Source organism: Scomber japonicus, chromosome 9 (genome assembly GCF_027409825.1).
Source record: "Scomber japonicus isolate fScoJap1 chromosome 9, fScoJap1.pri, whole genome shotgun sequence".
NCBI lineage: Eukaryota > Metazoa > Chordata > Actinopteri > Scombriformes > Scombridae > Scomber > Scomber japonicus.
In genome coordinates, this window is record NC_070586.1 from 25577040 (window position 1) to 25602142 (window position 25103).

Genomic DNA, 25103 nt, shown 5'->3' on the forward strand with positions numbered 1-25103 from the left:
AGACAGCTTGGCGTTTGTTTGTGGTATAGAGCTGAGGCCTTCTACCATGGTGGATCAGTGGATCAGTGGGTGCCCTGAGGGAGGGTGTCTGCCCAGCTTGCTGACCCATAACCCCCTGCAGACACCCCTAGTCCTCTCAAACCCCCTGTGGTTGACAACTTTACTGTCAGAAATAGAAGAAGACCTCTTTATCTGTGTTTTGCTGTCTTCATTCTCCTTCGGACTGTCTGTGTGGCGTTACCTCATCCGACCTACTGGGTTAAATCAAATGTAGTAGGATTAAACCCCACAAATTATATGTACCAATGCCAAACTAAAAAAAACAACTCAGATGTCCCATGCTTTAAGTTTTTATTCTTTGGATCATCTGATGGCAACATATCAAAGTGTGTTTTTCCTTGTTTGACCAGGCAATGTGGATTGGTATGCTGTGGCTGTAAGGTTAGTACAAAAACAAGGGAAAAGGGAGAGAGAGGGAGGCTGTGAAGGAATGCTTGGAGAAGACGTCCCCCAGATAAGATAAAAGTTCAATAGAAGAAAGAGAAAATGTAAAGAGATTAGAATGTGCAGCTGGCGTCCTTCTGAATCACTGCTTATCTGCCCTTGTTTACTTTCACCCTGGCCCCTTGACAGCCATTACAGTGTTGTGCATGCTTGTATGTGTGGGTCAGTGGCTGCATTGCGGGGGGTCTCCAATAAAGATGGGTAGAGTTGTGAACCCTCCAGACTCAAATACTCACACAAACGTGCACATGTGCACACATGCTTTTACATTTTTGTCCTCAGTGAACCTCACTCTCAAGGCCATGGCAGAGAAGGGATTGGATAGGCAAATCTGTGAACCAATCTCACACTTCAGCTTCTCTAGAAAACGCACATGCAATACACATACTACATGCATGCAAAATCCTGGCTCACATCACATGCCTGCTTATCTATCATACCCCAAGTTTCCCCCTTCAACAAACAAGCACACATAATCCTGTGCATGCAGACACACACTTCACCAATAGCATGAGGATGCTAGTGTATATATGTGTTCTGTTTTGCTGTATCATTATGAATAGACACAGAGAGAAACTGAATATAGCTGATAGCTAATTGGGCCCCTCTTGGTTGTTGCTTTTTGTCTACATAAGTTCCTGCAGCTACGCCCAAGCAAATGTCTTCTGTTACTGTCTGCTTGACATGTACTGCATCTTCTTTTGTCCCACCGAGATTTATTTACTGTAAGCTTATACAGAAATATAGGAACTCACTGCAAAAGATTATTATGATGAAACATACGGCCCATGTAAACAAATCCTTGGCAAATGTCAACAAGCAACACAAAATGCAGCTGGGAAATGTGTACATAATGGCCTGTTATTAAAATAAAGCTTGGCTCATGTGTCATCCGTTCTTATCCAATCAAAAGAAATAAAAATGAACTTAAGAACAAACTGACTGTGCCCTTCCAATATAAGAAATGCTTCCATTCTCTCTTCATCCATATTTCAGTTCTTCAGCCTTGTCAATCACATGTGCTGGCAATCGTAGGGGGCATAGCATAGGAAGAGTCAGAGAGGTTGAAGAAAGATTGACTGAGAGATGAGGAAGAATGGAGTGAAAAAAGAAGGGGGGGTTTAGTGTTGGGGGAAGATGACAAGTCATCGGTAAACAGTAGTATATTGTGTATTTTTAGATCCTTTGCTTTGCCCTAGATGTGCTCTCCTCTGAGCCTGGGCTTGAGGGCAGAGCGGTGTAGAGCGGCACAGAAGCAGTGGGGCTCCTTGACTGTTACATCAAGTGTCTCATTGTATCTCCTTTAATTCATTCAGTCTGTCTAGAGGAAGATGTCAGCTGGGCTGTGGAGCAGTGGGCTGAAGGCAGCTGGAGAGAGGGGAAGGAGGCAAGTCTTTCAAAGGGCCCCCCCCTCACCCACCCTTCACCTCTACCATCACCACCAATGGAGGCAGGGAGGTCGGGTTTGAATAGATTTGTCAAGGCAACAGCACACATGTGCACACAAACTCTTACGTAAATGCACGCACACACACACACAACACATGCACACTCACACACACACTCACATAAACTCTCTCTCTCTCTCTCTCTCTCTCTCTCTCTCTCACACACACACACACACACACACACACACACACAGAGCACCAGTGCTGTGGGAGACCGCAGGCATAACAGCAGTGACATAAAGGCAAGGCCTGCTGGCTGGGATTAGAGAAGGCCGATGTGACAAAAGGATGGCACATCACATCGGCTCCCTCTGACGCATAGCATCATCACTTCAAGCAGCTTGTCTGCTGATCAATGGTGCCATTGAACTAAAGGCAGACAGAGAAACAAACATGTAAACAGATTTGACTCTCCACCCACCTCTGCTGCTCTGTACATATGTGTGCTTTATGCTAGATATGCACACATACATGTATCCATGCAAACACAACAATAGACATTGTTGTACACAGTCTATTTTATTTATCTTAAATCCCATCACCAATAATACTCAGACACAAAGTTCCAAAGGATCTCCTACAGTGGTGAGTAAGAGGCTGTGACTAAGCGCCAAAACTAACCACTGAGCTAATAGCGTGACGTTAAAGTGTAAATGGCAAGCAGGTGTCTGCTATACCCCTCTACCTGTGAGGGATGCTTTTACGCCCTCTCTGTTATGAGTATATGTGTGTTTGTGTGTGTGTGTGTGTGTGTGTGTGTGTGTGTGTGTGTGTGTGTGTGTGTGTGTATGATCTGCCACCTGCTGCCTTCTGCAAGTCAGAGTGGATGCCAGGCTGCTTCTTTCACATAAACTACACACACAAGCACACAGGCACAACAGGCACACAGGCACACACACACACACACACACACACACACACACACACACACACACACACACACACACACACACACACACACACACACACACACAGTAATGGACACAAAACACTGCACTCAGCTGATGGCAGAGTGATCTAATGGAGCTTTCATAACGACCAAAAAGGTATCTCATACAGTGGGTGTCCGTATCCACTACAAGAAAGTGTCACAAGAGTACACACACAAAGCCTTAAAAAGAGGATGCACTTCCTATGCTTCAAAATCCTGTATTATGTATGCAAAAAAGGTAAAATGTACACTAGACACTATACACTTGGGCTTTATTAGAATGTTTTGACTGACTCTAAATGAAACAAAATCAAAAGAAAAATATAAGACAAAAAAGTGGTTAAATTAAATTAGTTAAGTAACACAATTATCTTGTCTTTTTTTTATATAAGACAGTGTTTTTTATTGCTGAATTGAATGCAAAGTTTAAACAAAAATATGTGGTGTGTATACAGTACCTTGCAATTGCATATAACTGTCTCCATCCGATGGTAAACTAGTAGCTCTATCTCTTAATTTGTAAATTCTTTGTAATTTTTATTTTATTTAAACAGGGACAGTGTGTAATAAAATATTAACCTTGTACAAAATAAAGAGCGATGCATTACAGCAGTTTTTAGCAAGTTGCTAGGTTATGCCCATAGTCCCTGGGCAGGTAGATGGAACATACAATACATTAAAATCAGTAACTCACAACATGCAATTATAAATCACACCCTCCAATCACACACACACTCACAAATAGTACACAGGACTGATTCCCATGATAGAAAGTCTGTTCTAAGTGTACAAAAGTCTCCTAAACCATAACACACATGACAGCCAGCAAAGTAACTTCTCAGAAAGAAGTCCTGAGTATCAATTCTTGCTCACTCTCTCTCTATGTCTGTCTTTCTCCCACCTCCTCCAGTTGCTGTATAATCTCTATGGATTAGGATGGTTTATTCATGACCATAGTGTACTCTGTATTTCTGTATGTGCACAAGTGTATGTGTGTGTGTGTGTGTGTGTGTGTGTGTGTGTGTGTGTGTGTGTGTGTGTGTGTATGTGTGTGCTCTGGGCAGGCCACTAGAGTGTGACAGCAGGCCAGCACAGTGACAGGAGACACCTTGGAGACTGTGACAGGCTGCCAGCTGTACACCATCATTCGCATTTCTCTCCCTCACTCACTTCTCCTCACTATGCTACTCATCTATCTCCACATACATCTCTTCATCTCCTCTCCTCCATCTGTATTCACTCCATTCACAGCCTACCTGTCTTTTTGTTTTTCTTTTCCACGGCTCTACCCTGTGCTTTTTCGGCGGTAGTCAACAGGATTTAAATAATTGAATGTTTCTCATACTTCTTTTTCTTTGCCGATTTCATTTTCTGTCTTTATATCTATGCCTCTGCCTACGCCATGTCTATCCCTTCCTCTCTCACCTTCATTCTGTATTTTGTCTATCTTGGCAGTGATGTCAGTTGCCCCTTGTCTGACCCATTTGGTCTATATAACCTGGCCCAGCAGGTGCTGATCTCTAAATCCCATCTCCTCTCTTTTACTCTCCTCTTCTCATCGCTCCATCCCACCAACCGGTGACCTCTTGAACCCCAGAGGGAGGGAATTATCTTTGTCCGAGGAGAACAGAGCAATGCGCTGGTGGGGTACCCCGACCTCACATGCACCCACTCGTGCGGGCACCCATATTTATACACCACATAGGGCATTATTCAGGTCCCCTGCAAACTCCCCTCTGTGATGTGTAGCACCATCTGTGCTGCCCTTCCGATGTGTGTGTGTGTGTGTGTGTGTTTGTATTTCTGTACAATAGTGTGCAATGCTAGTGTTGTTTAAATTAAAGATCCAGCTGTGTATAGGTATCCTTTACAAAGAAGCAGTATACGCATCTTCTGTCAGAGTTGCAGTGTCTTTATGTGTGTATAAATTTTGCACTGCACCAACAAGTGAAGGTTGTGGACTGTGTGATCATTCAAAGCCAAACATCAGAAAACTGAGCCAATGATAGAAACACATAGATCAAGCCAGAGCCATGGGATTAGCATATTGGGTGGAACACAAAGGGACTCTGACCTTTCAGTGGAACCACTGCACACAAGCAGCATCGGTTTCTAATGTAAATGCCGAGGACAGATTAGATTTTGGATTCACCTCAATCCTCATGCTGACCCAGGGCTTGTTAACTAGCACTGCACTGCCATCCATGCCCAGAAGCCAGTAATGTGATAAAATACTAAATTTGAGACAGAAAAAATGAAGTTAGCAGTTTCTAAACATTAACACATTATTTTCTGACGCTAAATTATCTGAGACAATAAAAGGTTGAAACGTCTGTTAAAACATTGTCATTTTGCTGTTGTTAAATAAAATGTATGCAATGATGGTCCCTGAGAGAAATACATGAAATATAAGCATTGCTTTGGAATTAGCAACAATTAATGAGTACTTTTTAATAAAGAGTAGCACCAATTATTGGAAGACCAAAAAAAAGACAGTGAGTATCTTTAATTTATAGATGTACACATTTCTTCCTGAAATATTTCTGTGTCATTGAACAGGGCGTAGCATGGTATAGGTGTGCCACTGTCTCTTTCTAGAAAAAATCCCTTTAATTAGGCAGGCTCCTCTCTTAATTCAGCCAAAAAAGGACTGCGGGTTAATGAGTACGAGAGAGAGTGATTCCTTGCCTGTCCCCTTCCTCATACTGGACAAAGAAGGTTATTTCAGATTTATTGTTCTGGGTAATCATCACAAATAGAAAATCACTTAACATTCCAATTATGCTCTGTCCCACACATCCCTTAGATAGATCAAAAATAGGAAATGCCAGACAAGGAGAAGGGGGCCAGTGCAACCTTGAATCCCCACCCCTCAAACTAACATACACACATTTTCGGATAAGTAACACACACTTGAGCACACAAACTAAACACACACATGAAATGAGAGATGACAGAAATAGCAAAAACAAAAGGCAAGGGATATAAAAGAGGATATCATAGAAATAAAGGTATGGTGTACATGTAGGTGTGTGTGTGTGTGTGTGTGTGTGTGTGCGTGTGCGCACGCACATGTGTGTGTGTCTGTCTGTCTGTGTGTCTGAGTGTGTGCATGACATTTGCATCTCTGGCTCTGAAGCAGCGCTGGTCTTGGCTGGTCCTCATCTGTATGTGCATACTGAGTGAGCCCAGGTGCTGCGTATGGCGCAGAGGTCACACCAGAAAGGGCAAGTGCTAAAATGAAGCTAACACAAATGCACATGTGCACGTGCATTCTATCTCACATGCTTACCCACAAGCACACATACAAACTTACACACATGCATATCCAGCCATGTACACGAACACACACGTGCGCACACACACACATACACACCAGCAAGGGTTAACTGTCTCAGTTATTCATTGACATGCACCCAGGAAGAAAGAGTGGGGGCTGATAAAAAAGACAGAGATGAAAAACATGCAAACAATGGTTCTCTATGACTTCTAAGACTAGCTGTTAGTCAGGGTGTAAGTCAGCAGGGTTGTGTAGGGAGAAACCTGAGAAAAGCATTATCTGAGAGACCACTCAGCTCACCACTGGGTGAATTTACATGATAAGATGGGGGCCCAGGAAAAGCCCCCTGTACATTTTTCAGCATCTTTGTGTTTAAGTGTGAATGGCTATTTTACCTGCTGCATCCAATCCTGTGTGCCTTTGCTAGTCTCCTGAAGCCAGATGTTGTGAGCTGAGTCAGTCAGAGCCACAGCACATACTCTGTTCTTCACCTGCATTTCCCTCTGATTCATCTGCCAAAAAAAACAAATTCATGTTAATCACCCTAGCATGTTAATGATACAATCACTGTTGAGGTAGGCACTGTTTGTGTCAGAGAGCATTTTAACAACACATGAAGGAATTATGATAACTTCTTTTGGGGGAAAAAAAAATCTTTCTCAATTGTTGAGATGTGAATGTAATTATTTTATTATGACATATCCATTGGGTAAGTAGATCCTTGCCTAATATAAATTTCATTCATCATCACACACCGTCAGCCTACCGCTCAGACCATGATAGCACTGTAGCCCAGTGGACAGCTTTGAAACTAGTGGATACAGATTCAACCTGGTGTACAGCATGTGTTATAAAGTGAAATATGAAAGAGCTGCTCCACCATAGCGTGTCCTTGTCACGTTCTGTGCAAATGTCCTTCCCTGTGCACGTTCAAATACCTTGGTCCCCATTCTTAATACCCTTTCCCTTCACATGTCACAGAGAATGTGGCGTCCGCAGGCCCGTCTTCCTATTCCCCTCTGAATGTCAACGCCAAGGAAAATGTCACACAAAGGACTTGTTACTGCACTACAATAGACTTCCCACACCGCTGGTCCCACCCCAAGGAGTACTGTAGGCAGGCCTTGGGAATGAACCGTTTCACTTTGCTTAGCTTCAAGATAAAACAGGAAGAAAAGAGCACAGGACTTGCAACAATAGGTTAACAATCACTTAATCTATATATTTAGTAAGGGTGGGAAAAAGACTAGTGGACTGAGGATGGGCATAGCACTGCACTAAATTGGCTGATCACTTGGTCATCTATGTACACATGGTAGTACAGTATGTACAGTATTAAAGGTTCATTATAAGAGTCTTGTGGGAAGTTGACACTTGACAGTATCCTAGATCCTATTGGACTTCTTCCACTTAAAATTGTCCTGGTGTATGTGACTTTTGGAATAAGACTACCACTACAGTGGAAGAGGTAGGTCATGTGAGGCTAAGCCAGGAATCAGATTTTCAGGCCATTTGCATGTTAGAATGCTACTAATATGGGACTATAAGTGTCCCAGTGTAATAAAACAATATATTGCTGAGGCTTGAGTACAAAGCTACAGTTTGGGCTGGCGTAAAGGGTTTAAGCTGATAATATGAATCTGAGTCTGACACTCAGACTGGGGCTATGGCTGGGGCAATCACAAAGGCCAGATCTGGCTGGCTGGCTGGCTGTACATCAAAATGACGGTGGGCATTTGAATACATCCTCCCTTGCCCAGCCAAATTAAAGTGGGAGTGTATAGAGATAAATGGAATCTATTAAAGCACTAAGGACTCATACATCATTCAGCTGATAAAGCTTCCACTGGAGTGTCTTCACCACGGTGGAGGATAGAGCATATGGAGAAAGGAGGTACAACCATGAATGTAAAGAAAAAAGTGCAAAACTGTAGAGATAGACAACAAAAGAAGACAGACTGAGCACATGTATGCACACATTTGCTCCCTCACACAAAATCCTACAATCACACACAAACACACACAAACACACACAGATACACACTCTGCTCTGTACTCCCTCCTCATCCACGCTTGGTTGAAAAGCTTTCCTCTGGCAGAACTGGGCCCGTGGGAGTAGCAAAGTCAACCTTTTAAAACTGGAGGTGTCAGTCAAGGTCCTATTTTCTGGCGCTAGCCAAATGGGCCAGTCCCTAAGTATAGGGGCTGCAAGCAGAGGCCAGGAAACAGGAGACAGTGGACTGACTGCTCATGGAAAACACTAAGTACATGACTTCAATCCAGTCGAAAACATCACCCAAGCCCTGACAGAAAACTTAACATTTTTCCACTGTCAAAGTGGATAAATGGGTCTCTACTTACTCATATTGTATGCCCCTTAAAAACACGTGAGTCCAATACATTTTTATTGTTGATGGAAAAGTTAAATGTATTTTTATGCATAAGAGTATAGTTCACTGAATAACTCAATAACACTTTGTAACTAGTGTGTAGAATTTGCCAAACTGATATTGATAGATTATATGAACCTACTTTAAAAAAAAAATCATTTTGACATACCACTTTTAACACAAAACACTAACAAAATAGGGTATGCAGATAAATTGAAACGAGAACATAGAACAAAAACATGAACAAAGACAACCAGAGGAAGTGTGTGTGTGCCTGTTTGTGTGGGGTATACATGCATGGACATATGAATATGTGTGTATAAATCAATGTGAGCAGAGATGAGAGCACTGCACAACACATAAGCAGTTTGGTGAAGAAGCGTGTGAATGACAGACAGCGGTTAGAAAAAGATAAAGGCATGTACAAAGAGAAAGGCACAGCTGGTAAGGTGGGAGTGAAGGTGGGTTGTAGATGGTGCTGATGGATGCGTCTGGAACTTAAATACTGGACTTAAGTATTTAGACAGTGCATGATAAATCTTGTGTGGACAGGCAGACTGTCTCATCAAGCAGACAGATGAATGGAGAAAAAATTGGATAACAAGACCTTTTGAAATCCTAAAGCAGCCGTTCAAATTGATTGGATTCAGCACCTCTAGCTACTTTGTGGTATATGAAAACAAGTTCTACCAAGCAAGATTTCATCAGTTTGAAATACAACATACCCCTTTGTTTCGCCCTTTTCTAACTAAGTTTAGTGCTTGAGTTTCACAGTGACCTTCTATTCATAGATACTTACACAGTGTCGTTATTTGTTGAAATGAGGAGGGAAAATAAATCAGGAGCCCTCAGCATACAAAGTCTGTTTCCTGATGATGCCTCAAACCGAAGATTAAAGACCAAAGGGTTGTATCTCCCAACACTGGCTCTATCAGTCACTCCTCCTGACAGCTGTCATTACCACAATGCCTACCCACATATAGTTGGCTGTGGTAACAGTTGGGGTAATAGGCTGACAAATAATGACTCCAGGAGAGAGTACTCTATGCAGTGTGGCCCTCAACCACAATGATTTTGACACCACTGGGTCTCGTGTTTTACAAGCCACAATGACAACTGTGGTTAGCTTCATGTTGAAAGCTAAATCTAAGCATGACTGTGTCTTCTGCTAGGTGGGGGATGCTTATGGGGGAACTTACAAACCATTTAAAACCATAAAGCCACATGCATCCATGTACACAGAAATGTAAACTGTCTTATTATATGACTCATCATGTTATCATTTTTACACTATGTTAGCCTGCAAGTTAGTGTTAGCCATCTTTATCCAGAATATTAAATGTGCTAATCCACTTTGTAACCGCAGACTTTAGCTTTAACAAGGAATCGGGCCAGCTGTTGTGATCAGTTTTGTATTGGACAGGGAAAAGGAAGAGAAACTTGGAAATACTTGTTGAGCTAAAACCAGCACACAGATGTTGAGACATTTGCCGCCTCTCTGCTGGCCTTTCCCTTACCACTAAAGCAATCGCGGGAACCATCGGCTATCCGTCTGACAACAAGTTCGTCTCTAAGGGCAATAGCCAATATTTTAGGGATCCGGTGTAGCAAGTGGATATCCAGATAACTGACGGATCAAGACTTTTTCTTCTGTGCGCCCGGTGTGGTTTACAGTCCTATTAGCAACTTGGGACAGTTCAACTACATTTCAGCTAATCACTATAAAAATATATATGCATGTGAATGGAGATCACAAGCCTCTTTTGCTTTCTACATAGACTGTTCACCTGCATGCAACCAAAGCCAGGTCAAACATGATTGGTCAATACTACTCAGACTACAAGTGGACCACAAACAGAAACCAGAACGCTTCCGGTACTAAAAATGGATATGCAGAGTAAAGTTGGTGTGGGGTTGGACATGGGCGGTTTAAGTGCAAAGAGAAAGAGGAGTAGAAAGGCAGAAGGTTATAGTTTGTAGAATGGATATCAAAAGACGTAGACTAGGAGGAAAAAAGAAGGAACAGGGAGAAAAAACAAGATAGATGAGAGACAGATGAGCACAACAAAAATATTTATGAATACTTTATTAATCCCCATGGGGAAAATTCTCTTTTCCCTTGACCCACTTCAGAGCTAGGTCAGAATGTAGGGTCAACTTCAGAACACCATCCCTGCACCAAGTGGTCTTTCACTGTCTTTCTAAAACATAAGTGGAAGCTTAAGCTTAAGTGGAGTTTCATGAGTCTGAACCAAAGTCCTCAGCTTGAAGAGCGGCCTTAAAACAGCACCTTGATGAAATGTTTATCACCAGTCTGATGTACTTCATTTATCTCCTGCATCATTACTGACTTACAAAGTCTTATTCACTTATATTATCAAGGCCATTTTGACATAATAATTTAGCCACATAAAAGGCATAAAATAAATCTGTTGACCTGTTTCTGTAACAAGGTGTTTTTAACAGCCTCCCCAAGTGTGATTTGAATTTAATTTAACTGCAACTACACATCACATTCACATCCCTCTGTGCCATGATAACAAAGCTGAGTCACAATTGATGACGTAGACTCAAGTTAACCCCCCCCCCCCCCCCACACACACACACACACACACATATATTTAAACTCTGGATGAACTATGAAATTTTTCTCCCTCTTTTTCTCGCCTACTCTGTTTCTCCCTCATAAACCATTTATTTTCTGATTTCTCTGCAGAGGGCCTGGTTGCTATAGAGACCTGTAAACATCACAGATTTCTGACCCCCTGGCTGGCACAATTCTGCTAAATCCAGCTTTTCACAAGCTCTATGAAGTAGTCAACCCCCATGTGCTTGGAGCCACGATCACACATGCACATACATACACACACACACACTCTAACCCCTGATCTTGTACCTGACCTCTCATATGGCCCTTAACAAAGTACAGTGTTTAGTGCTTCAAGCTGCTTCCTACTACAAAGCCAGCTTATTGCTGGACTTTTTGTTGTGCATAATCTTATTTCCACCACTGACGTAGAATGTGATATGCGATGGGGTGTGTGTATGAAGGAGGGAAGGGGGCATTTTAATCATGTTTATTTATCTGGACGAGGAGTTGAAATAAGCGAAGAGACATCATTTAACAGCATGCTAAACTAATCTCTGGTCGAGATAAATACTTCATTTCTCTCCTCTCCCCGTGACGCTCCCTTGCTCGCAACTGCTCCGCTGATGCTACATCTAAACACCGGCGATAATAAAGACAATTATTTAGGCCTTTGATAATTATGTGTCAAAGGCAGCGAAAGCCACTAGATAATTGGGCAAAAACTGAATGGTAATCCACAATAGAGATCCCCGTGGGGAGACAGGCAGACTCATCCCTAGAAAGACTGCAGAGCGAGAGAAAAGAGAGAAACAGGCAAAGACAGAAAGATGAGAGCTCTTTAAGGGGCCTTGCTTACTGTCAGATAGTCAATGTGAAAAGCCACAATTATACATAGAGAGTGAGTGCAAATAGAAAGCAGCAAACAACAGAAAGGAAAACAAGGGATAGAGAGAGAGTGACAGAGAATGAGTGAGAATGAAAAAGAGGAAAAAATGTAGAGTGTTAGTAGGAGTAAGCAAAGACTGAGTGGAAGCCAAGGGGAAGGAGGAGAGAGAGAGAGAGAGAGAAAGTGAGAGAGAAGCGCCCCGTGATGATGCCAGTCAGAGACGAGGCTTATAATGTGGCTGCGCTATGCACTGCCAACAGCCACAGATAATCTAGGACTACCCACTGAGCACTGAAGCACTGCTTAAATATTTGATTGATTAACTGTCCTGTTGCTGCCAGAGAGTAAGAGGAGAGCATCAGAGAAGCCAGGGCGAACACAGGAAAAACAAACAAACATGTATGCGGGTGCACACCGGAAGGTTTGAAAACACATGGCGCAGGCACACTAACACATACACCCCCATAAATCCCTACACGCCAACATTGGAACAGGAGGACAAACACAAACACACACAGGCATGTACACACTGAAAGCATATACTCTGCAAAGACAGTGGAAAGGGCTGGAAAAACAAACATAAAGGCTGGCTGATGCTGTGGCAGTGATTTTTTTCTATCATAAATCAATGCAGACAATAGACTTCTAGATAACAAAGTGTTTAAGTTGATGATCCTCAGCTGGATTTGGCTTTTTAATGGCCACAGAATTCACCGCTGGGATGGGGTATGTGTGTGCACTCCCCCTCTGAAGCTTATGTGTATATTACTTTATGTTGTTAGCAACTGATCTCAGGTCAAAGAGGGGTGGAAAGGAGTGGAGGTGCAGTGTGTTCAGCTACTCTTCCTACCCTGTCTGTGACACATACACACACATAAACACACTCATCCCTGTTCGTCCCTGGCTGTGAAAACACAGGCAGCTGGCCCCCCACGCTCCGACACCCTCCACAGGAAGAGACAACACCAGCGTTTCCTGTGGCTTTGAAGCAGCAGTCCCAGGTCCCCTGTCAGTCCCCAGCTTCCTTTGTCTTAACTGCAGGAAGGAAGCCCTCTCTAGCACGAGGCCACGGGGCCCAAGGGAGCGAGAGGGAGTGTGTTTGTGTGTGTGCATCTTTCAGTGTTGAGGGACTGTGCAGAGGTTTTGCACACTGAGGTCACATGCATTTACTCTGAGTTTTTCCCCTCTGACTCTCCAGTGCGGGAACTCTGGTCATGGCAAGGGTGTAAAAAGGGAGGGAGAGAGCAGGAGAAAATTGCAACAACTTCCTCTTCTCTTTCCTCTTTCCTCTCACAGCTTATTGGCAAATGCATGATGAAGGGAATGTGAGAGAGAGAGAGAGAGAGAGAAAGGGAAGATGGTGGACACAGAGACAGAGTGAGATTTGATAGGGTAAGGCGGGGGCATTTCTGAATTGTGTGAGTGACAGCACCGGACGCAGGGTTGTGGGAGGTGGTGTATGTCTGTGTACGTGTTGGATAGTATTCCCCACACACACACACACACACACACACACACACACACACACACACACACACACACACACAAACATCAGTGTGGGCGGTGAGGAAAAGGAAGGCCAATAAATATTTACTGACACAGCAGAAGTGGAGAAGGGTTGTCCACTGGTGGAAACAAAAGGCAGAGGATGAGAAGCAGCGTGCCAGGAAACCTGCCGGCTGCGGGCGCTGCGCCCCGCTTGTGCCCGCATGGAAAACAAGAGGAAGACGGGAAGGGAGGACAGAGTAGAGAGAAAGGGCAGGGAGGATGGGGTGGAGGGAGGGAAGAAAGGAGGGACGATTGGGGTTTTGGGGGCAGGAGTGCTCATAAACAATTAGCCTGGTGTAAAAAAAAAAGTTCACTTAAATAATCGATTTAGTTTAGTTCTTCAACACAAAGTTGAGTGAGGGTATTTACATGTTAGAGTGTTGGTTCATGCATGCTGGCATGTGAAACTTTGTGAATTTTCTTTTTGGAAAATACGTTTTTTCATATATTACTTCTTCAAACTATGTTTCTAAGTGATTCTCTCTTAAAAATTGGCTGCATAATCAGAAATAATTTTCCACAAAGTCTCCCTGCTGGTGAAAATATGATAGTGATAATTCCATACGGTTATAAGTCCCTGAAATACTAGAGTTTTCACTTGACTGACAACTCTTTTATTACAATGGCATTGCATTTAAATCATTGGGATTCGATAAGCCAAGCAGATGCTCAAATATTTGGCAGCTTTTTCATTGTTACAGCAACAGAATTCGATTAATTTCTAATTAACATCTGTACAGTGGTAAGTGTCAATGATATCAACTCCCAACAGTTTGATCAATTTAAATTTCTGTCACAATGAAAATACTTTGGTAGTCGTTGCTCAAGCTATATCAACAATACCCCTTTAACATTCACATTGAAATGATATTGACACAATTAAGAAAGAAGACAATGTTTTATAGCATTAGTAGTTGAGGATGTTCATATATTGTTAAGCGACAGCAATTACAGAAATTCTCCAAATGGTAATTTCTAATTAGGCAACATTCCTTAACGAATTAAAATTACGGCATGGCGACTAATTAAAGTCTTGTGTTAATTAGAATACATCTTAGTTAAGAAAACCAGCACAAGGTACGGTGGGCAATGTCTTCATCATTCCCAAATCAACTGGCCATATTAACAGCTTAGGTCTACAGAGTGTGATGAAAAAAGTTACTTTTGTGCTTTGGATACATAGGCCTCATCTTCACCACTTGCCTTTTCTCTACCTCTCTCTCACTCTGAAAGTGCTTCTTTCTTGTCTTTCTCCCTGTCTCCCAACCCTCCGGCAATGCTGTAAAATAGAAACCTAACCTCAATATTTTCCCTCACAGTGCTGGGACTTGCTGGCCCATTAAATTCCCCTTCCCATGTGTCAGCTTGCACATTTCCACCATGAAATTTTCGTATAATTAAACTTTCTTAATGATTTATAAGCTATAATAATAGCCGTAAGTATTTCAGAGCAGGTTAAAGGGACAGCCTTTAAGTGCACGCCGGGGGATGACCCTGTTTTAACATAGTTTCGGATGGGTGACTCTCGGCTGGAAACGAGGATGGATTGGGCAAGGGAGAGTGGGATTGACAGAGGGAGCGAGCGAGTGAGCGGGCCTAACAAGGGTGGGTGGAGGAGGAGGCCGAGACCTTTTTGTCGTAACTCAGGGTGATACTGACACCGAGGAGAACCAAGGGCTCCCTGAACCCCGGCAGGGAAGAGACGGTTTACCATGGACAGACAGAGAGAGACACGCACATGCAGCGCAGGCATACACAGAAACTGAAGCTGAGAAACTGATTGAAATACAGAAACCCTGGGCTGGGGATAGGGAAAATGAAAAGATGCAAAAATACAGACGCCAGTAGAAAGAATGCACATAAGTTTAAAAAACTCTTATGTAGACACAGAAACATTCAATTAAATGCATGCTAAATAATATGAGGCATATTATAAAAAAAGATACATAAACGCGCTTAATTCTGGTGAATTAAAACATTTCTGAGCAAATCTGAAGCAATACTGGAGTCACTGTCTACATAATGTTCACAAACAGTTTGCATGCATGTTCTCGACCACTCTCTCTCTCTCGCTCTCTCTGTATCTCTCTCTCATACACACACACACACACACACACATACACATACACATACTAACACACAAGCGCACACACAGATGTTTGCTCTCTGCTGCCTCTCTGACGGCGAGGCTGATATGATTGCCACTTAGGAAATCAGTGTGTTTTCACACCACTCTCAGCTCTGCCAAAGCTAATGTGTTAAATATCCATCGGGTACTGCTGTCCATTTCTGAGACACACACACACAGACACAGCCTTAGGGGCTGATAAACACTGATTCCTTATACTAGCTGAGCCCACATTTGGCATTCAAGCCAAAATTTCTAAATTGGGGTGCAGTAAAAAAATTTCGACCAGCTATAATATAAGAATTTCCACTTAGTTGTTTTAAATTTGTTGGGAGTTGGTTTAGGTAGAGCTAATGTAAGACACTGTATGACTATTTTCATTATCCTTGTTAATATCAAGGAATGCCTAATTATTATTTTCATACATCGCTGTTTTTGCTAAGTTTCATACAAAGTCACTTTCATGGTGCACAAATCTACACATGAACTCTAGTTCTGTTAAGTGTTAAAAAAATGGAGTCTGCTAATAGCAAAATTTACCAAATATCTCAGTGGACCGTTTTTCACCTGAGCTGTGAATGAGGACAGAAGAAGAGGGGGAAAATGAAACAAAAACAACAAATCTGTTGGCGCCTGCTTCTCCGAATATTACTGGCAAATCAGGTGTGTGAAAGTGACTGTGTATATGTGTGTGTGTCTCTTCAGGGCTGCAGGAACTGGATTCCCAGGGGAGGTGTTTTGTTTAAACTTCCAGGGCCACTCGACCCATCGCTGAGTGAGAAGCCAATCATGGACAAACGGTTGAAAAAAAGTTAGGGGAAAAGGGAAAAGGGGAGGAGAGGTAAAAGACAGTGCTAATGAAAGTGACAAAGAGAGTGTTCCTCCCTTCAGTTATCATCCTCTACTCCTTCATATTTGCTCGTCTCTCATGCCGTGGGGCAAGAGAGAAAGAGGGAGCCCAAGACAAGAGAAAGGAAAAAAAGGAAAAAAGGAAAAAAAGAAAAAAACAGGCTCTGTGATCCCCTTGTACTCAAAGGAACGAGAGAGAGTAAGGGAGGGAAAACTACAGAAGGCCAACTGAAATTAATGGAAATATATAACAATCTGAAATTAACTTCTCATTGCCACTAGCCATGATTTAAAACAGCTTTTTAACGAGAGGACAGATGAGTCAGAAAAGAGAGGGAGAAGGGGTTGAGGCCATACTACAAATTGGACTGGCTGGGGGAAGCTACAAGTTAATTTGCCCCATCATGCAAAAACTTTGCAGTTCTCAAGGCACATTCACTTAAATTATTATTTTTATGCCCAAAGTAATCAAGACATGAGATTAAAAGATAAGTATGATATAAAAAATACAAAGCAATTCAATTTATCAATTAAACAGGCAGAGTAAAGAAAAAATAACAATTTCAAGTATTTGAATTGTATCACGATGTTCGGTCAGACCAGATTTTATAGAAAAACATTTCCCTTGAAGGTTTCAAACTATAAAAATAAAGAGCCTGAACTTCGGGTTTGTTCCGGTAAATGAAGAAACAAAAGATGCACAAAAATGAAGGAAATAATCTCTACATTAATCAATTACTATAGTTTGATACTAAAAAGATAAAACAAATATAGCTTTATTATTAATGATAAGTCTTATTATTATATTGTTTAAAGCAGAAGAAAACCTAAAAAAAAGTTTGAATAATTTACCTTTAATAATTCTTTCATATAATTCTAAATATATCTTATTAAAATAATGTGCCAAACTACTACAGCAATATACTTGTGCACAAAATAAAATGACAACAGCAGACAACAGATTCCCTTAATAAATTAAATGTAAAATTTACAAAAAGCAGTACACTAGTCGAAGTGCTTTTCAAGTGATATTGTTGATTAAAAGCAAAGCCTGAGAGAAGGGTGATGAACACCACACACACACACACACACACACACAGAAAGCATACACACACTGCACACACATACACAATTCAGTATAAAGTATATTATTAATCTTATAAAAAAAGCAATTAAATCAAAGTGGTATAGAGCCTGAAGCTATGAGGACTGTCAATTCTGCTGGAAATGCCACAGAAGATTATAGTTGGGTTTGTGGATTCCATGAACCCCTTTTTTGATTAGGGAGTCAATTATTTCTCATTACTGAAGATGCTATTTCGGAAAAAGACCTTGTCAGTCAATCATGCAAAAAGTCCTCGAAAAGCGTGAATAAACCATTAAAGAGAGAGGCGGGTGGAGGGGGGGTTGGGGGGAAAGCACACTGACCCTTTTCCCCACCCAAACTCCTACTTGTAGTCAAATTACCTTTTTAACTATTACACCTCTGTCAGGTCTTTGTCAGCGTATGGTAATTAGGGCCTTCAGTGGAGAACATTTGAAAAGAAAACAGTATATTTATTAGTTTATCTCAGAGAAAGGCATTTACCCAGAGCTGAAGGTAAGTTTGAATGTGGTGATTATCTTGTCATTTTCAGGCAGTTTGTCTAAGAGTGTGCATGTGCACGTTGGTAGGTGTTTCTGTGTGTGTGCATGTCAGTGTGAGTTAACGCTGGTGTGTATGACTCCAGGTAATATGCTGTTGTGTGTGTGTACATGTGCATTCATACATACATATATATATATATATATATATATATATAAAATATATATTTATATATGTGTGTGCATGTGTGTACTTCAGCCAATTTCAGCACACTGATAGGCGAGCGCAGCACATTTCTCCCATCCTCTTTGTTCTGTGTTGGGTTTGACACCTCTAAACAATAGCAGCGCTTCACTTCGCCCAGCCCCAACCCACCACCAAACACCAACCACACGCTGCATGGACGGGAGCTGCCAATTAGCACTATCAAACACCCCTCATCAGCTGTCTGCTTACCACGAAAAAAAATAAAAAATCCCACAACAAATCAATAATTCGGATTTTCCTTCCAAAACAATTACATTCATCAGTAGGCTTAAAGATAAACCAAAGAGCGAGAACAATTATTAACTGTATACTATGTATTGTGTGTATAAATGAAACATAGAAAACAACTTGAGTACTGCTGTCCACATGAAGTGGAGCGCCACAACAAGCTCCCGACCAGCAGAGTAGAAACAAAGGTCTGAGCACTCCTTGTCTTCTCTCCCACTCTGGCGTCTAGAGCCAACATTTCTTTGAACTAGCCTAAATGTGTCTCAGGTCTTGTCTAAATCTTAGACTTTTGGATAAACAAAGCAGTCGCTCACAGCTGTTAATATGGGCCACTCTCTTTTATTTTGTCTACCTTTGTCTAATGCCACGTTGGGTGAGCTGTGTTTGGCGGCCACCGGGCAGCCAGACGATGTGGTGTGACCCAGGGGAGGAAGGGCCAACGTGGGGAGAGAGATGTGGAGAGGGGGGCCTGTCATGGAGAGAGGGTCTCAGAGGGCTGGAGGTGAGCAGAGGTGTCTGGGAGATGACTGTCGCTCCTCTCTGTGGTCCGAGCCCTTTTCATTAACCCATACCCCTGTGCTCACCAACAGAAACGGGGGGTGGAAGTGGGGACAGAGAGGTGTGGACAACTGCAGAGTAGTAGCCCTGGTGACCACCAGAGACCTTGCCTTCCTGCCTGTCTGAATGCAGATCTGTGTCATCCATTACAGACAAGGGACTGCTTTTTAACAAAATACAAACACAAACAGGAGCACATGCACAGACACACAGACAAGAGACACGCATACACAAATACACATGCATCGAAGCCTGCTAAGGAAAAGAGAGGGGTAACAAAGGACAGGCAGTGCCCCCTAGTGTTTTCATCAAAGAGAAATCAGACCAAATCAACTAACCATAACCCCAAGAAAAGTCACAAAAACTGACACAGGAAGCGAGCAAGGAGGAAGAGACAGAAAGAGGAGGGGTGAGGTGAAGAGGTTGGTTTCATGGAAGAAGTGGCATCACATGTGGAATGGGATGGTGAGTATCGTGGAACGGGAAAGATGAGGGGAAGGATGGAGAGGGTTGGAGAGAACAAGGGATGAAGAATGGATGGAAGTTAAGGAGGGAGAATGGGAGAAGGGGGGTTGGGGTGGACATGTGAACCGGCTGGTGTTGGGGGGGTTAAAAGATGTCCGACACGACCAAGATGTTTTTAATGTTCGAAGCCGAGAGACCGAGAAAGTGAGAGAGAGCGTAGGAGAAGGAGAGAAGCAGGCAGGCCATGCATGAAAGCCGATGTCAGAGGAGTCCGGAGGAATCGTCGAGTGTGAAGCCATCTAATAGGAAAGCAGAATATATATGAGACAGTCACACACACACACACACACACACACACACACACACACAGAATGTGAATTACTAAGTCACCCGATGTGGCCTGGTAAAAGAACTGGACATGAACCACAAACTAATGAGTGACATGATGGGGGAGAAACGAAAACCTAGCTTACTTGGACAACAAACAAGCCTTTAGGAGCAAAATGCACACTTATGCTTGAAGATAAAACATTTGTACATAAAAATGAATGCATTAAAAAAACCTGTGCAAATATGTGCATGTTTTTTTTTCTTTTTTCAGTCGGACAGAACATCCAGCTTCATATTCCCACCATGAAACAAGGCCTACCCTTCAGTGAGTTCTGCATTCAGCTCCAAGCCAGCTAAGACATCAAAGGCTGCTCCACACCAGGAGTCTCTCACTCGCTCTCCTTCTCCCTTCCTCTCTCTGCCATCCTTTTGCTCTTTCATAACCCCCATCGCATTTCACAGCACATAAAGCCTTAAAATGGCACATAAAACAGTTCATCTCTTTTCACTGTCAGCTTTCCAGGCTTAAAAAATTAAATATGCTTTACTGCAGGTACATAACTAAAACACACCCCTGGAAAAAATTGCCATAAAGGATTCAAACTAGGCTTTCCATAATTATTGGAGGCTATGGAGCTGGGTATAGATCAGCTGAAGAGCCAATATAGGGATTTTCAAGCTCAAAGTGCAGAAAATAGGAAGTGACTGAGAAATTGTGAGATTGCCTCTTTTTCCTTTGCTATCAATTCCATCGGCATCTTTTCTGTTTAAACAGTGGAGAAATGTGCCAGAAATAAAAGACGGCTTTGACCCTGGTGGTGAGCGTTTGTAGTAGGTAAGGCAAGAGCACCACAGAATGCCAACACCATATTGAACGAACTTTAAAAGCAGTGAAAATCAGAATAGACTGCAAATAGTAAATAGACTGCATTTATATAACACTTTTCTAGTCTAACGACCACTCAAAGCGCTTTACAACACATGCCAACATTCAGCCATTCACACACACATTAATACACTGATGGCAGAGGCTGTAATGCGAGGTGCCAACCTGCTCATCGGGAACGATATAGCACTTTTTATCCAAAGCACTTCACAATGTTTCTAATGCTCGTTCACCCATTCACACATACACTGATGGTGCAGCCATCGGGAGCAATTTGGGTTTTAGTATCTTGCCGAATGACACGTCGACATGCATGTATTCGACATGGTTTGATTCCCGGGTGCCAGGGATTGAACCACTGATCTTCTGATGGGTGGACAACCTGCTCTACCTCCTGAGCCACATCTGCCTTCTGAGCCAGAGAGAGCAGAGAGTGAAGGAGGCAGGCATGGATGAAGAAGCAGAGTTTGAAAGAAAAAAGTAAAAAAGGAGAGAGACAACGAGAGAAAAAGGCACAGAGGAGGGAGAAAGGGTTTAAACTTCAACCTTAGAGTCACTGGGTTCACTGACATTTGCACCAGGATCCGCCTAGCTGTTCCTCACAGCTTTTCAGAAATGACACTTTTTCTCTTTTCAATTCCTAAGACTTATTCTTCCTTCAGCACAGAATGAGACCATTCACAATCTTGAGGGCAGAGAAAGAAAAAAAAGGCAGAATAGCAAACTGAATTGAATGTGTTGAATTCATGTGACAATTTGAGACCCCATATATCCTCAAAATTCCTCTTGTATATTGACTGCATTCTTATAGAAGAATTAACAAGGGAGAAAGAAAAAATGACATGGGACAAGTGATTCATTTGAGCTGTCAACATGCCATCTCAACCACATTCAAACCTCACGTCAACCTCATATTACCTCTCTGGTGAAGGTGACCTAGGTCGTAACCAGCTGACACACTCAAACGCAGCAGGTGAATATATGGAAATACCACAGTAAGAAGAGTGAATGTGAGAGATTGGCAAGAGTGTGAGGCAAAAGAGACAAAGGAAGAAAAAGGAAACAAATAAATATTCTACTTAAATGATTGTAAGCTACTTGCATTTTCTGATTTAAAAAAAGTCTTTAACATATAATTCATTCAGCATCTTGAATGACAAACTTCAGATTGCAATTTTCATTTAGTGGTTTTCCACAAAATATATAAACAGCAATTCAATAAATGAGTTCTTAATACTGAGAGTGTGAGACAGTGGGAGGAGTGGGAAAAAAGGGGTGTCTTGGACAACAAAAATTTGTTGAAAAGGACTAAGTATAAAAATCTGTGAAAAGGAAGAGGACAGAAGTGAGGTCAGTTTCAAGTGAAGGATCGGAGAGAGACGGCAAAGCATGAAGTAGCAAGGCTGTTGTGAAGTTGAGGTTAAGAGAGGGAAGGAGAAAGAAACTGAAGCAAAGGGGAAGAGCAAAGAACAGATGAAAGAACATATTCACCGAGGCACAATTTAAAAGGTAAAAAAACACAACAAGAGGTGAGTTTACAGGTAAGTGGTAAGAGAGAGTAGACAGAAGAAGGGTGACCAAAGAAGCTTGGAAGAGGGTACAAGTCATACACACATACACAAAAATTATTGATGTTGACATTTTTACGTAGAGGATGAATGAGCAAGTGAAGGAGAGTTTCATTGTGAATTAAGACAAAAGATGAAAGACAATAAACGCCAACAACAGGAGTGAGAGAAATGGACAGCAGTACCCAATGGGTATTAAAAAGTGAAAGAAAGACTGAGAGAGGTCTAAAGAGGAGAGGGAAGAGAGCAAGACCTTGCCTCTGAGGCAACGAGCCGAGAGGAACGAAAGAGGCAGACAAAGCGGCGCACTGCTTCTCACACAGCAGAACAAAGAGAAGAGGTGCATTATGGGAGTTTGAGCCTTGCACCACCAGTGATGCCATGCTGGATAAACACACAATGGTGCATATGCATGATCGGAAATGCAAACACATTAGCCGTTGATGCAATATGTAATGTAATCAAGGACATGATTAGTATATAGACATTTGGTTTGAGTTATTCTGGAAAGTATCATCACTTAAATTGTTTCAAGTATGTCAGAGTCGTCGGTGCTTTATCTTCTCTATCTTCATAAAACTGCACAAATGCAACAATATGCAAAAACTAATTCAATCACAACTATTGTGCACATTATACACAAAAATACAAAACCAGATGAATATAGTATATGATCTGGGTCTGTCAAAACAGAAAACTTTATGAGTATTATTGACTTTAAAATAGAGATATATAGAGAGTAGAGAGAAGGAAGCCTGTCCGAGCAGTTAAAAGGCAGACACTGCTGTACAAGACTGGTAACAGCCAAGAGGAGGAAAAAAACAAAAGTGAGAGACAGCTAAGGGAGGAGAGTTTTTCTTTGGAGAGCACGATACAAGCAGACCAGAGTTGAAGCAGAGGGTGAGGAAGAAGAGGAAGAAAAGAGGGCTGTTCAGTTATGGCAGAAATTCATGTATGAGTAGAGATATTAGTATCTGTCTGTTTGAGTTGTATGTGTTTCATTTTACATCTGATTATGTGCATATTTGCAAGTGTTTTGTTCTGTAAAAGTACTTAATATCATTGTATTGCATTTCTCCTGCCTTCTGAGACAACTGGTTCAAGTAGACACATGCTAAAGGAGAAAAGGTACAGGGTGGCAAGGCAAAACAATTTTTTGTCTTTCTCAGTTTAAGTGTTAAAATTCAAAGTAAAAGTATGCAAAATTGTAAAGATATTGACTTTTAAGTTTTCCATCTACCCTCTGACTCCTACATACTTCCCCCTTTCTCATGCTCTGTCTTTCTTTTTTCCTATTTCTCTCCTTCCTCTCTCCCTCTCTGTCTCTCTCTCTTCCTCCGGCAGGTCTGATATACCAGAGCTGCAGCTGAACTCTGAGTAGCACTGTCTCCGGGAAAAAACAAAGTGATCAATGTGAGAAGGCACGGGGCGCTCATGGACAGGCCAATCAATGGTGGAAAGAACCTTGCCCAGGGCCTTATGCAAATGGAGGCACGTCGCATAACCTCGGGAGTGAACATGCGCACTAGATCAATGGGACGAGGGTAGAACCTTACAGCAAGATCAGCCTCAGCCAGTAAATATGTAATGATGAATCCCTCTAGATTTAACTGAACTCAAATGAACTCCAACTAGCTATGCTTCTTATATCACAAAGTGGCAAAAAAAGACCTCGTGTTGAAGAGGTAGGGTATGGGGTGGGTGGGGCAGGACAAGAGAGATCTTTTGAGCCTCTGCACAATGATGCACTGTGGACAGATGGATTTTTCACTTCCTTTTCACTAGGGGGGAAAAATAGGAAGACAAAAAGGTGAGAGGAGACTTATGAATAGTCACCTCAACAATACTTGTTTGAGATGTAATGATTTTCAATTACATCACCATGGCAACATCTGTGTGTTTTGAGGAACGAAGGAGGAGGGTAACCGTGACGACCTGGTGAAAGTGTGCTTGTACATTTAAAACCGTGGATGGTCAAACCAAAGACTGGATAGGACAACTTACTCAAAATGAACAACATGACATTTAATAATGTCCTCATATATTACAGTGTAATATGGATATCAATCAAAAGGTAACACATCAATTAGGAGTAGTATTGCATAACAACTTTTCTCACAGTAAGCAGAAAATGATTGACAACAACTAAGTGAACAATGGCTCCATGTAGGGGAGTTTGATCAACACATAACATATACAGTATATTCCCAAGTTTTTATACTACGTGAAAATGAAGGTGATGCATTGAATTCTAATGAACAAGATAAAAAAAGATGTAAAAAAACTAAAACAAAAATGTATTGAACCATTTCTAGTTATACCTGCAGTACTCCTGAAATAAAGTCCAGGGAGGCAGTTGTTTAAGCACTGAACACAAGGTAAATGACTTCCCTCAGAGCTTCTCTTGACAGTATCCTTTTTCTGTGTTGAAATAGCTCTCCAGAAGCATATATCATAATCCAATGATCATATATATAAAGTTACTAAAAAGTAAAAAAAAAAAGGTAAACTGATCATAATAATGTGCAGTAGAAGTTGCAAGGTTTGCTGGTTGTGAAAGCCGGTTGAGTGTATATGCTAGCTAAACTGTGGGAAAATATGGGGAACCTGCAATAAATAAATGAACATAAAGCAACTGAATGTGCCAGCCCATCCTCACATG

At 41.9% G+C, this 25103-nt stretch overlaps 1 protein-coding gene across 1 annotated transcript in view; it reads right to left on the reverse strand.

The window, feature by feature from the left end:
• The window catches only part of fam172a (family with sequence similarity 172 member A), a 149733-nt gene that overhangs the window by 46023 nt on the left and 78607 nt on the right, over positions 1-25103 (reverse strand). The window contains exon 9 of the mRNA XM_053326109.1: positions 6559-6675. Coding sequence (XP_053182084.1) covers positions 6559-6675 — 117 coding nt within the window. The remainder of the gene's footprint in view (positions 1-6558; positions 6676-25103) is intronic.